Below are 12704 nucleotides of genomic sequence, written 5' to 3'. Positions count from 1 at the left end.
TCATAATGCACTGTGTTTTGAACATGTTTTTCCATTTGTGATTAAGTTGTTTGCCAATGTTATTAATAATGCTTACACTGTTTGCATGTACTGTGTTGTATGTGTATTTATCAGCATAAAATGGATACATCTTGCTGCTAAGGCAGTAATGGAGAAGGGTGTATAAGAGGGTCTTAAACTTTTCCTGTATAATCCTTATTTGATACATAAGATCTGACTTGTAATTGACCACTAATTGTACTCATTTTGCTGAGCCAATGTACTCCTGTCAAATGCTTTTCAGTTTTTATGCTTTAAATGGCTGTTCAACATAATAAAAGCATTATGTTAAATAATATTTGCATCCTTTCAGTGGATGTTTACAACTTTCATATGTTGCCATATAACAAAGGTCTGATTCAGGCCTGAAAATGTTCAAAATTATGCTTATGAAACTATTGCTCATTTATATCTATACTTTTGTATGAGTAAAAATAGCATATTTCTGATTCCTATAAAAATTAGCCATTGATAAAGACATGTATAAGGAAGCTTGTAAGCTTCACCAGTGGAAAGTTCCCATTTAAGAAAATTACAAAAAAAAATTAAATAAGGAAATTAGAAAAGGTGCTGCAGTGCTTAGCTTGGCTCAATTCCAGACCTAGGGTGCTGTCTGTGTGGAGTCTGTATGTTGTCCCAGTGTTTGAGTGGGTTTCCTCTAGGTGATCTGGTTTCCTCCCACATCGAAAAACATACAGACAGGTTAATTGGCTTCTGAGAAAACTGGCCCTGGTGTGTGAGTGTGTGTCCTGCAATGGGCTGGTGCCCACTGCTGGCTGGTGCAGGCTGTCTCCTCTGTGAACCTGAACTGGATGAAGTAGTTAGGAAATGGATGGATGTTTTATTGATTCAAAGCTTCACTCTACTGAATTATGCTGAATAGATAGACCTCCCATGTGTGTATCGGATTATAGATGGAGTGCGGTCATATTCAGTTTACAGAACAGAAGAATCCAGGTGACTGGGTGGTTCTTACACCTATGTTAAAGTGAAAGTGATGAGGTATGGAATTTGTCTAATGTTTACTAATATTGCCATATATGGATCACAATAAATGCCAAAAAGATCATATTCACTTATTGTCTGTTGTCAGTAGGCTCTCAATTAGGTGACAATCCCTTGCCACAAGAGACAAAGTTAGCACGGTCACAAATGTCAAAACGTAAGACTGCTTTTGTCTTTTCTGTGACGCTGTAATGCTTACCCAACTATATTCTAAAACAGCAAAGAATTTCTGTTAATTTAGAAATATTAATGAAGTCCAAACCTGCCTTTGAAGGATGCATTAATGCAGATTCATGCCTTTATATACTGTATATCTTCCTGTCCACTGTGGTTCCTTCTTTGGTAGTGTGACTAATAGCAACCCCAACAGGCTCCAGCTTGTTTAGAATGTTGCTCCCAGGCAGAAGACCTGTACTTAACTCTCTAATTACTGTACATCACTTCATGCAGTAGTCTACATTGGCTGTCTGTTCAGTTTTTAATGGACTTCAAGGTAGCAACAGTAGCAATATACAGTATAAGTACTGTACATAAGAAAGGCCCATTTTGTAGTTTTTAATTAATTTATTCAGGTATATCATTCAGCTGTAAATGTTTTTGAGGATTTAAAATATTTGCATCAGATACCCTCAGTCTCCTCTGTTGAAGACTAAAACGGCTCAGTTCCTTTAGCTTGTCAGTGTAGGACAGTCCCAGAAAGCATCTTAAGCCCCAGATGCTTTGGTTGCTCTTTTCAGGAAGAGCAACAATATATTTTCTGTAACTTTGTGACCAAAATCATGCACACCATTCTAAATGAGGCTTTTCTACTGCTAGACACAATTTTTAACATAACAAGTTTTAACATAACATAATGGATTTTAATTCTACACCTTTGACAATTTATCTTACCATTTTGCATTTTTATTGCTCTCCCACCTTGCCCAACATAATAATGTGTAGACATGAACACCTCTTTAACATCACCGTCTTTTTCTGAGGTTGCCTCTACTAACTCAGCTTTTCCCATTTTGTATTTATAGTTCACAGAATATTTTTACTACCTGCATGCAAAACCATACTCAGATCTGCATAAAATCTCATCTGCCAGGTGAGATCAGACAGATTTTTCAGTGAGCTTAGCAAAGAGTGATTTATTGGTTGAATCCAGGGGCCATTTGACACTGACAAGACTTTCAGCTGCTATGCTCCCTGTTTTAAAGTCTCCCTCCCAATTCACATTAGAAACCAGGATACTAAATTGTTTTCAAATCAAATTAAAGGCTTATTTTAGATAATGATTTATAAAAGTAAGCCCTTATTTTTGCTCTTTGTAACTGTAATATGTTTTTTTTTAATATTCCTTGTTTTTATGTTTGCCCAAGCATGAAGAGTGTCCTGTAGACAATTAGTAGACTTGTAGTAGACATGTTCGGTATGTATTATTTAATTCCCATTGAAGGTGTAGTCCTGCCTTGAACCCTGTCCTTCCAGGACAGGCTAGAGGTTGCTATAGAACTTTTGCTTTCTAATGAAGGATATTATTGTAATGTGAGCTACCCTATTAGCTACCCTATTTCCCCTGTGCTGGTCTGTTGCACAGGTAAGAACTGGTAATTCCAAAATGATAAGGTATAAAGTGATGCATAAAATAAAAGTAACAATTCCACATTTAAAATTAAAAAATAAAAATAAGTAATTATCATTGTGAGGATGGGGTCCTTATGAATAAATAAACTTGTGTAATTGTTACCCCATATTATCCAATCAGAATTATTTGAGCAGCAACTACATGTAGATTGTACAAGAATACACTATTAAATTAAATTCAAAACGTTTCCTCACAAACCAATTGCTGGAAAGCTACAGAGGATGTAAATTAGAAAAGAAAATGATTCACATCTGAAAAGATTTAAGAAAAGTATATTTTCAGTATATCAGTATAAATCTTAATTCTTCACCAATGGACCTTTCACCTTTGTGAAACACCATCTTCCTTTGTATACCTAAAACGTTAGTTCTTCTTCAAAACTACTGAAACTGCACTGTTTCATGAACAGAAACATATATAATGCAACAGTTCCAGCATACTGAAAAGCAAAACGCACTATAAATTCTAAAATACATGGGACTAAGGTATAATTCTATTTTGTTTTACTTAGCAGTATTGCAATATTTGAAGACTGCCTGAATCAGTGACATGTGCTTTCTAGTTTCTTTATGTATACTTTGCTCTATGACATGGTCATCATTTAGATTTCCAGAATTCAGGGCATACTGACCTAAGGCGTGAAGACCAAAATTATCACTGAAGATCATTGGTATTGATACTCAGTACTGGGACACCACTGTAGCCAGAGCCCCGTAATCTACAGAACAACCAGATTATTTTATTATTACTATTATTACTAAATCAAAGCCTACCACACAACATCTTTACTCTTTATTATCAAGTGATCCAGACAGAGATGAAGTGCAGGCATCAATCTCTCTGAGCTCACTATGTCCCCAACACTTCATTCATTGGGCACAGCTCCTGGACCGAGTGTGAAGTGGACGGCCAGCTCATTAGTAAGTCTGTGACGCTGGCCTGCCCAGTGGAAATGAGTGGGCTGGCCAGTCTGGGCCTGACCAGGAGCGTACTCAAAGCAGGAGCTGAGCTCAATGGCGAGAGCAGAGCGCACCAGTCCTACAGCCCCTGCCCGTTCGGGACTGGGATGGTACAGTCGTCCAGACTTGGGTTGCATAAAGAGACACTGGGGGTGGAAGGGAACAGATAGTTTCTTGCCCCCACCGCAGAAAGAGAGGAGCTCTGCAGCCTCACTGACCACTTCTCCACCCCTCTCTTCTTCTTCAGCACCCAGGATCTGCGTGAAGACAACTGGTCGGTCGTCACAGCGCACAAAATTTCGCTCGCGGCCACAGAGAGACAGGAAGGGGAAGGAGTCCTGATAGCGCCCAGTCTCATTCCGGCACAGCCGGCTGAAGAAGAAAACCAGGAAGTGCTGATCTGTGGAAAGGTGGAGCCAAAGTAAGATAATAAAAATCACCTGATCCAATTTTAAGGACATTTGTTTTCATTTAAAAATGTTTATATGTGGTTATTGTCTGTTTTTTTTTCAATTGCCTGTGTGTTTATTGTTGTGCTGCATATGTATTTGTTATGGTTACTAATTTCACATTAGTGCTGAGAATTGATTTACCCCAAATGGCCAGCAGCCATATCACCCTGCAAATCACAACTGGCAACCCACTGAAGCTAAGCAGGTGTGAGCCTGGTCAGTACCTGGATGGGAGACCTCCTGGGAAAAACTAAGGTTGCTGCTGGAAGAGGTGTTAGTGGGGCCAGCGGGGGGGCGCTCACCCTGCGGTCCATGTGGGTCCTAATGCCCCAGTATAGTGACGGGGACACTATACTGTAAACAGGCGCCGTCCTTCGGATGAGACGTAAAACCGAGGTCCTGACTCTCTGTGGTCATTAAAAATCCCAGGGCGCTTCTCGAAAAGAGTAGGGGTGTAACCCCGGTGTCCTGGCCAAATTTCCAATTGGCCCTTACTAATCATGGCCTCCTAATAATCCCCCTCTATGAATTGGCTACATTACTCTGCTCTCCTCCCCACTGATAGCTAATGTGTGGTGAGCGTTCTGGCGCACTATGGCTGCCGTCGCATCATCCAGGTGGATGCTGCACATTGGTGGTGGTGGAGGGGAGTCCCCATTACCTGTAAAGCGCTTTGAGTGGAGTGTCCAGAAAAGCGCTATATAAGTGTAAGCAATTATTAATTATTATTATTATTATTAAATGCACTGTATTTGTGTGCACTATGTGAACAGCAGGATTTTTAGACCTTATATTAGAAATGTAAACCATATTATATGCCTTTAAACCACCATATGCCTGCTAACTTTAGATTTTACATTTAATACCACAGTTGTAAAAAAAATTAACTCCTTTATGTAGATCCCCAATTCACATTTCATCAGTGAAATTTGTCAGAAGTAAAGCTATTATAATACCAATCAACATTTTTGTTCATCCTCCAATAAGAAATATATATATAATATACAAAAGTATAATATGCTAAATATATGAAGTATATATATAGAAAATATGTCAGAAGTCTGCAGACAAGAGCGTTATATCATGGGCACAACAAGACTGTACCTTTAAAACAAGTGATGAAGTTCTTCACTCTGGTGTCATCTAAGAAGAGCTGCATAGGATACACATCAACATGAAAGATGCTGAATGTGGCCACAGGCACTCTCACATTGACACATACCACTGACTGAATACTAATTGGCAAAGATAATTTAGAAATGCTAAAGAAAGATGCTTCCAAATAAAAAAAAACAGTACTACAGTAAAAGACTTTAAATCAGCTACACTTTAATTTAACCTGCCAAAAATTATCAAGTCCTTCAGAACCAGTAGAAAGATCATTCTTGTATATTTTATAACGTATCCGTTGTTCCTTCATTGTTTATTAAACTGAGAAAATACTTAGGTTTTCTTTTCCAAATGTGTTTTAATTACCCTTTTTTATACATGTAAGCATTCCTTAAAGAATAAAAACCATACACTTTAAGCTCTGTGTAGTGGGTTCATTGTTTTTGCTTCTTTTACGTTTGCTGCAGAATTACCATGTTACCATGTTAAAGTTCATAAGTAAAAACATTTCACAAAGAAATTTCTCTCAGAAAATTAAGAAAAAATAAGTGCGAACATCACAATGTAACGTTTAATAAAACCTGTTTTTTTTTTTTTGCTTTAACGGGCTGGTTTCAAATTTTGCTTTCGACGCGTCTGAGTCACCTGGCCTTGGTGGTCGATATAGTAGAAGTATTCCCGAATGCGAGGCTCTGGGCTTTGACCCTGAGTGTAAGTGACATTTCCCCGCACGCTGCAGGCTGCTATCCGCACGGCACTAAACAGGACGCCCCTCTTCAACCGACGTACCCACAAAGGAAAGATCATATCAAATTTACACAACGGGCAAAGCCCGAGTCGCTAGATGGTGTTCGTACTACCTAAAGTAATTCTCCCCACAAAAATGTAAGAACGTGAAAACGTTCTTACGCTCTGGTTTTTTTATAACCAGCTTAAAATCAGCGGTTTAGTAAGAATCGAATCCCCTTTCTGATTTCGTAAAATTTGTCCAAATCAGAAAGATTCCTGGTGCTACAGAAAAACAACAGTCCTTTCCCTCAAAACATAAAAACGCCAGCTGCGAAATCCACTTTCTACGTAATGTTTACTTTGGGTAAGGGGGGACGGAACGTTTGTAACACTAGAGAAGGGAAACTAAGAACCAATTTCCTTGGTTCCGACTAAATATCGGAATGTCATCCGAATGTCGTCCAGAGTGTCATCTAAATAGACTCAACTTTTTTATGGGATACATAAATTTTAGAGCCCATTTCAGTGTTCGAAAGCAATGAACATTTTATAATTTGTAATTTTGTTTCAGATATTAATTAAACATTTGGTGGTTACCACTATTAAATTATCCCATACTGTACATGTTATAGTCACTAGAAATCCATTGGCTTTTGTACGCTTTTAGTCATAACATCTAAAAAAAACAATACTTATTTTCTGAGTTCAAAATGAAGCGTAATATTTAATTAAATCTAAAATTAAAAATGGAGGAGGCCTGTTTAATATTCAAAATTAAATAAATTGAATCACTTTATTACACCAATGTAATACACTCCCACGAGAGTCTAATCAAACCATTAAAGTCGGTATATGACTTTTTATATTTTATAGAAATATAGTATCTTTGAAATGACTATTTATTATTTCGGGAATTTTTAATTTCGGATAGTTACGTTAACTACTATAATATAATGTTTTTTAATCTCTGTTTTACAGTATGTGGGTACTGTTACTTTTACTGAACAGTCTTGTATTTTCAAATCACCAGCAGAGGGCACTCCAGTCACAGTCAGCCAGTGTATGAGAATAATAATAATAATAATAATAATAATAATAATAATAATAATAATAATAATAATAATAATAATAATAATAATTGCTTACACTTATATAGCGCTTTTCTGGACACTCCACTCAAAGCGCTTTACAGGTAATGGGGACTCCCCTCCACCACCACCAGAACGCACTATGGCTGCATTAGAATACATTAGTCATGAAAGTATTCCGTTTAATTCAAAACATTTAGACTATAAAGGTGTACGTTTGACAGAACTGACAGTGATAAACCTGATGGCAATTTAACAGTCCACTTCAGACAAACATCCTGGTCTTTAATTTTTAAGACGTGTTTCAATTTCTGTCTTCTTCGTTGTTTCATTGCTAATCACAGATACAGTATCACGAAGCACAAAAATCTAAAATTTCTTACACTGTTCACTAAACTGTTGAAAACCAAGGGCGCTCCGGAGTCTTTCAAACAATGGGAATATCCATTCATAATAATTCATTCGTAGTGATTTGGTTCAGTGGGCTTCATTAGACCATTCATTGGGGGTTTGCATGATTTGATATCATAATGGCAGTGTAGCTGTTTTAGCTTTTTTCATATTGTTGTTTGCCAAAAGATTTTGTGAAGACCAAGTGACGGATATGCATGAGTTAGAGAGTGCACACTACACTGCAGTCTTGGTATACCACCAATACTGCAATTCCCAGAGTTCCCAGGGTGGCGTTGCCGTGCCTCCATGACAACGCTTGAGTTATCCGTGCGTGCTCGCCCTCGGGGGGCTGCGTGACGTCAGGTTGTCGATGGTGACGGAGACGCGGAAAGCCAGTGCATGCTCCATCAGCAAGAGAAGCGACCGACTGCGGCGGCGGATCCTTCGGCACCATGGGTTGCATTCCAGGGATTATTAATTACGGATTTTAACAGGGAAACGCCGGGAACATGGCAGAGAGGTAAGACCGCCGATTAGTTTTAATTGTATCACGCCCTGTCTGTAGGGAAGTCGAGACGTGTCTCTCGTTGATTGCAAAGTTGGGATTCTGTGGTGCTTTCAAGTTGGTTTCCCGGTCTCTGCTTTCTCCCCATCACCACTACTGGAGCCGGGGCTGAGCGCTCTCCTTCTTTCGGCATGCGTGCAGGTCGCCGCCTCTGTCTTTAGGAAGCTGTTCCATCTTAACGCATGCACCTGTACCGAGGTGGCGCTGGTAAAGGGTAATAATGCTTGCTGTTTACTGCGTTTGTGCTCCCTGATGCCGTTTCACCTTTGCAGATCCGAACTGGGCTGGGCCGCGGGTGTATCGCCTCACGGTCTCTCGCTAGTGATGTTTCAAAAGGCATGAGGCGCGTTAACGGCAGAGCGACGACAACTGTGGAGCTAGGGGAGGTTTGCGCGTCCCCGAGCCAGCTAGCATCCCTTCCGAGCCTCGCTCCTGCATGTCAATAATAGTTGTTTACAGTTGATTCAGTTTTTTTAGAGGTTTAATATTTTTAAAATAAACGTATAAAACTCCTATCTGTGATGAAGACAATATATTGATTTTTTTTACTGCCTCTTTTTAAATGATTGTATCTGCACTGAAAGAAAGGTGTACAGTATGTGTTTGTGCAGGGAGGGCGATGTCATGTATTATGTAGTGAGATTTATCCAGCAGTTTCCAATGCATTATGCCGCGATGGGAAGCTACCATGAGCCACTGGCGCTGGCTGAGATTCCGCCGCGCCTGTGTTTATGTGGTGCGGCTGTTAATAAGAATTTCAAATGGGAAGCGACGCGCGACAGATCAGAGCGCTCAGTCCTAATGTCACGGTAGAAAGAGGAAGTTGTGTAATTATTTCCCAGGCCCAGTTCGGACCGCATCAAGACTGACGAGTGCTCCTGTGGCGAGATCGTGGGGTGCGAGTGTCCCCAGTGCCATAGAAGCAGTCTGTACATCACCTTTTTATTGTCGCTTGCTCTCTAGGGAGGTAAAAGCGGCGCGTTTGCAATGCATTCATATAGCCGAGATTCGGACTGGAAGTCCTCCCAAACTGGAATATGGTCCTTCATTTTTGTGTGTGGGAATTGTGGCAACTTGTGTTCGCTGGAGAAGTCAAGGACTGTGAGAAACGTGATCGCATCTGTTTAGTACTCTTGTTAGGCATTCGTTACAGTTCCAGGGTGAACCCATTGCAAAAACGGGCGTAGCTTTCTCACATACTGTGCACGTACTGTATTCGGTGTTTAAGCGCTGGCACCTGTCGGGAAGGAAAGCGTGGTCAGTGTGTGTGAGGTGGGGGTGATGTGCACGGCACGAGCCCTTCCCCGTGAGTGGACTGTTTGGTTCCCTGATATTTTAGTGTGGTTCAGCGTGGACTGTAAAGCTTTTGGTGCGTGAAAACTGGGAGGGGGAGCTACAGTATCCGCAGCCAGACCGCGCACAGCTGCAAAATTCCGAGCGTCTCTCTCTCTGTTGTTGCTGCCCTTCTGTAATGCAGCGTATAGCAATGCACCTGTCGCTTTTAATACCCTTTTCTTCTGCCGTTTCTGCTCATATCAATCATGTATAATATGTTCCGCATTACTGAGGGGACAATATTTCTAACATTTTAATTTCCCTTACCTCCCTGATTGCGTTCAGATACGATAGTGAACAACCTCTCTCCCGTTAACACCCTACACGTTATTTCTTCTCGCCGCCTTTTTAAATTAAAAAAAGGTTTGGTTTGGGCTCTTTTCTTGAAATCAGATGTTTTGCATTCGAACTGTTGCTGCAGAGACTGGGAGAGTGGTTTTAGTTCGCTGTACCGCCTTACCGGCCTCAAGCAGCAGCATATAGTATACGCGTGTCATAGAAAGAGACCTCGCTGTTAATCAGCAGCCTCTATTCTCCGCTCTGCGCCCATGTCACACCTAGTAAGTAGGGATCCTGTATAGTGCATATAGACCTCGTTCAGCCTGACCGGACACTGACTGCTGTCTTATTATTGTGGAGATGCAGAGAAAACTTGAAGCGGATCATGCATGTCGTAATAGGATCCGTGCCTCTACAATTTACATGCTAATGCCTCAAGCTCTGTTTCTGTTGAGCTGCATTTAGCTACCTGTGAGGCAATGGCTCAGATCATTAACTAGAAGATATAGGTGATTTGAATGTGCACAGACAAAGTTGATTTTATCCCTTATTCTCAGTGCTAAAGGACCGCAGTCATGCTACACAAGCCAGTAGTGAAGGCTGGTTTCATTGTGCAGGATGCAGATCTTCATTGTGTGTACACTAGACCCCTAGGAGGATCAGGGAGGAGTCCTCTTCTTGCATTTTTCCAACAATGTACAGTAGGAGTGAAAAAACTCCAGGAACAGGCATGTGTACATGCTTTGATGATGTTGATATGTGTGCTATTAAAAAAATGTATTATAGACAAGGATATACAGTACATGATAACACTGCTTAAAAGACAGGGATCTCTGATTCAGGTACTGGAGGGCTGCAGGTTTTAAATCCAGCTGGGCTCCTAATGACCTTACTTCATCAGCTCATTACTGGATTAATTAGACCAGTTTAACAGCTTCTCCCAGCTCTTCTGGTACTACTGCTGTTAACAGAACTAGAATACCTGCAGACACATCAGTCCCCTGTGACCAGGAATGGAGACTCCTGGCCTAGATGTGTAGTGTGTGTGGAGACCTGAGTGTTTTCCCTGGACATTGATTTGCAGGGATAATGAAGTCTGCCCACACTAGAGGAACACTGCCTCTCACGGTGCTGATCTGTGGAATGGCTTGGCTTTGTCTAGGCAGTCCATCAGAAAATCATTAGTGCTGTCCTTAATTGTTTCCTCACACACTTACACTACACTTTTTTTTCCTCCCTGGGCTTCAAAAGTAATCCAGCAGGAGTAATTCTCCTTCTCTCAAAGGAAGACATTTACTGGTCAGATGCTTCAGACTGTGTGGGGTGCCTCTGCCTTGCACTGGGTGCCTCGCGCTCAAGGTGAGGCAGTGAGGAGGGAGGCAGTGCTACAGGTCTTGTGTATTCACAGTGCTGTGCTAAAATCACGCCATGTGGAGACCTCTGCTGCAATTAAAAATGAAATTCAAGAGTTGATCTCCATCAACAGCCCAAACGAGTCATGGGACCAGAGTTTTTTCTCGGTGTCTGAGCATGAAGCAGGTTGAGAATGTTAAGAATGTTAGCAGCTCCTGGATGGGGTTATCACAGATTGACCCCTGGTGAGGGCCTTACAAGTCAAGTGGACTATGATGATGTCAGGGTAAAGAACTTTGCTGAAAAATACAGTCACTAACTATGCTGGGGACTTGGAACAATAATGCATGGTTTCTTAAGCCTTTGCAGTGTGCAGTGTAAATATAGAGTCCTCTGTTAATTAGCACCTTTAGATAAGGATTTGAGCAAAGGTTATATTGCAATGGAAGAAGAGAAAATTTAAATGGGAGAAAAGAATAGTTAAATAACTCTCTGTAACCTTTAACCTCCTTAATGAAATGTGTGGCCACATTGTTTTCTCTATTCATGACTTTCTAGGGCTCAGCACAGAAACTGATGTTTTCGTCTACACACACATATCTCTTTCTCCGTACTGCACCTCATGATTGATCTATTTTATAGCTAGATTTCTCCCTGTTGCCTTCACCTCTTTGGAGATTATTTAGTATTGTCACACCCCACACTCTACCTCGGAAACGCCGTTCTATCCCTGTCGCACCCCACACTCTCCCTCGCAATCCGTTGCAATCCCAGAACCACTGCTTCACAATCTCATCCCTGATTGAACCCATCACATTCTCACATGCACCAGATTCCTCAAATTCTCACTCCCTAACCAATCATCCAATCACACCCCTTTCCTTTCAGTATTTAAACTCCCCTCACACACCTTCCCCCACTCACTATTGAGAAGCCTCTTGTGGTATTCTTCTTCAGTGTGTGTTTCCGAGCCTTTTGACTGATCTCCTGTTATGAATCTTCTGCTTACGCCTCTTGACCTTGCCTTCTGGATTTTGACTGTTGGATTGTTTTGGATATCTCTAATTGCTTGACCCTTAGCCTCCCTAATCGACCTTGCCTTCTGGATTTTGACTTTTGGATTGTTTTTGGATATCTCTCGTTACCGGACTCTTTGCCTCCCTTATTGACCCAGCCTTTGGATTTCGTCTTTCAGATCATTCCTTTTGCTACTCTGCGTTCTGTGGGATTCCGGTCACGTGTAAGGATCCTCCAATTCTACCTATAGGTTCCCTGATAAGTATGGTATAAAACAGGGCTATATATCTAAATATCCTTCCCTTTTTTTTTTCTTAAATTTGCAAAGATGGTGAGAAAAACAAGTGAGTGACCATCCTTTGTAAGAATGTTGTGCTTAGGATTTCAGCATTGGCAGATTCTTTTGATTTTACAGTAAGCCTTAGCTTTGACTGACAGCTGGTGTTTGCAAATCTAGTACAGTTCTCAGATAGAAACAAGATTTCTGGTGCAAAGCTGTCCAGTCTGTTCCAGGTATTCCAAGCTGTAGGTTCATGTAACACAAAGTGTTCAATTCATGATTGTTACTTTGTGTGGAGTAAACTTTCAGAGACCGAAACTTGGTTACAATAATATGAACCACAATGAGCTTATCCGCTTCATTAGTGGAATTTCTATGGGTCTGTTGCTTGTAGAGAACCAGAATAATCTGGATAAGCAATTATTCTTATTTCTATTCATGTTTATTGAACATGGAATGGGACAACTATC

At 40.7% G+C, this 12704-nt stretch overlaps 2 protein-coding genes across 3 annotated transcripts in view; one reads left to right on the top strand and one right to left on the bottom strand.

Moving 5' to 3' along the window:
- Positions 1-1588: 1588 nt before the first annotated feature.
- c8h8orf82 (chromosome 8 C8orf82 homolog) lies at positions 1589-6312 on the bottom strand. The gene is made up of 3 exons (XM_088643239.1): positions 5841-6312; positions 5190-5238; positions 1589-4033 (listed from the first exon to the last, which is right to left on the bottom strand). Exons 1-3 carry the CDS (start codon positions 6000-6002, stop codon positions 3540-3542), a joined length of 705 nt encoding a protein of 234 aa, XP_088499365.1. The 5' UTR covers positions 6003-6312; the 3' UTR covers positions 1589-3539.
- A 1477-nt stretch (positions 6313-7789) lies between these two features.
- arhgap39 (Rho GTPase activating protein 39) overlaps positions 7790-12704 on the top strand; it is a 140676-nt gene continuing 135761 nt past the window's right edge. For both annotated transcript variants that reach the window (XM_088643225.1, XM_088643223.1), the window contains exon 1: positions 7790-7925. In XM_088643225.1, coding sequence (XP_088499351.1) covers positions 7915-7925 — 11 coding nt within the window. In that variant the 5' untranslated portion in view covers positions 7790-7914. The remainder of the gene's footprint in view (positions 7926-12704) is intronic.

The sequence above is a fragment of the Lepisosteus platostomus genome, chromosome 8, assembly GCF_059453375.1.
Source record: "Lepisosteus platostomus isolate fLepPlt1 chromosome 8, fLepPlt1.hap1, whole genome shotgun sequence".
Taxonomy (NCBI): domain Eukaryota; kingdom Metazoa; phylum Chordata; class Actinopteri; order Semionotiformes; family Lepisosteidae; genus Lepisosteus; species Lepisosteus platostomus.
This window is presented reverse-complemented; position numbering and strand designations above follow the sequence as displayed.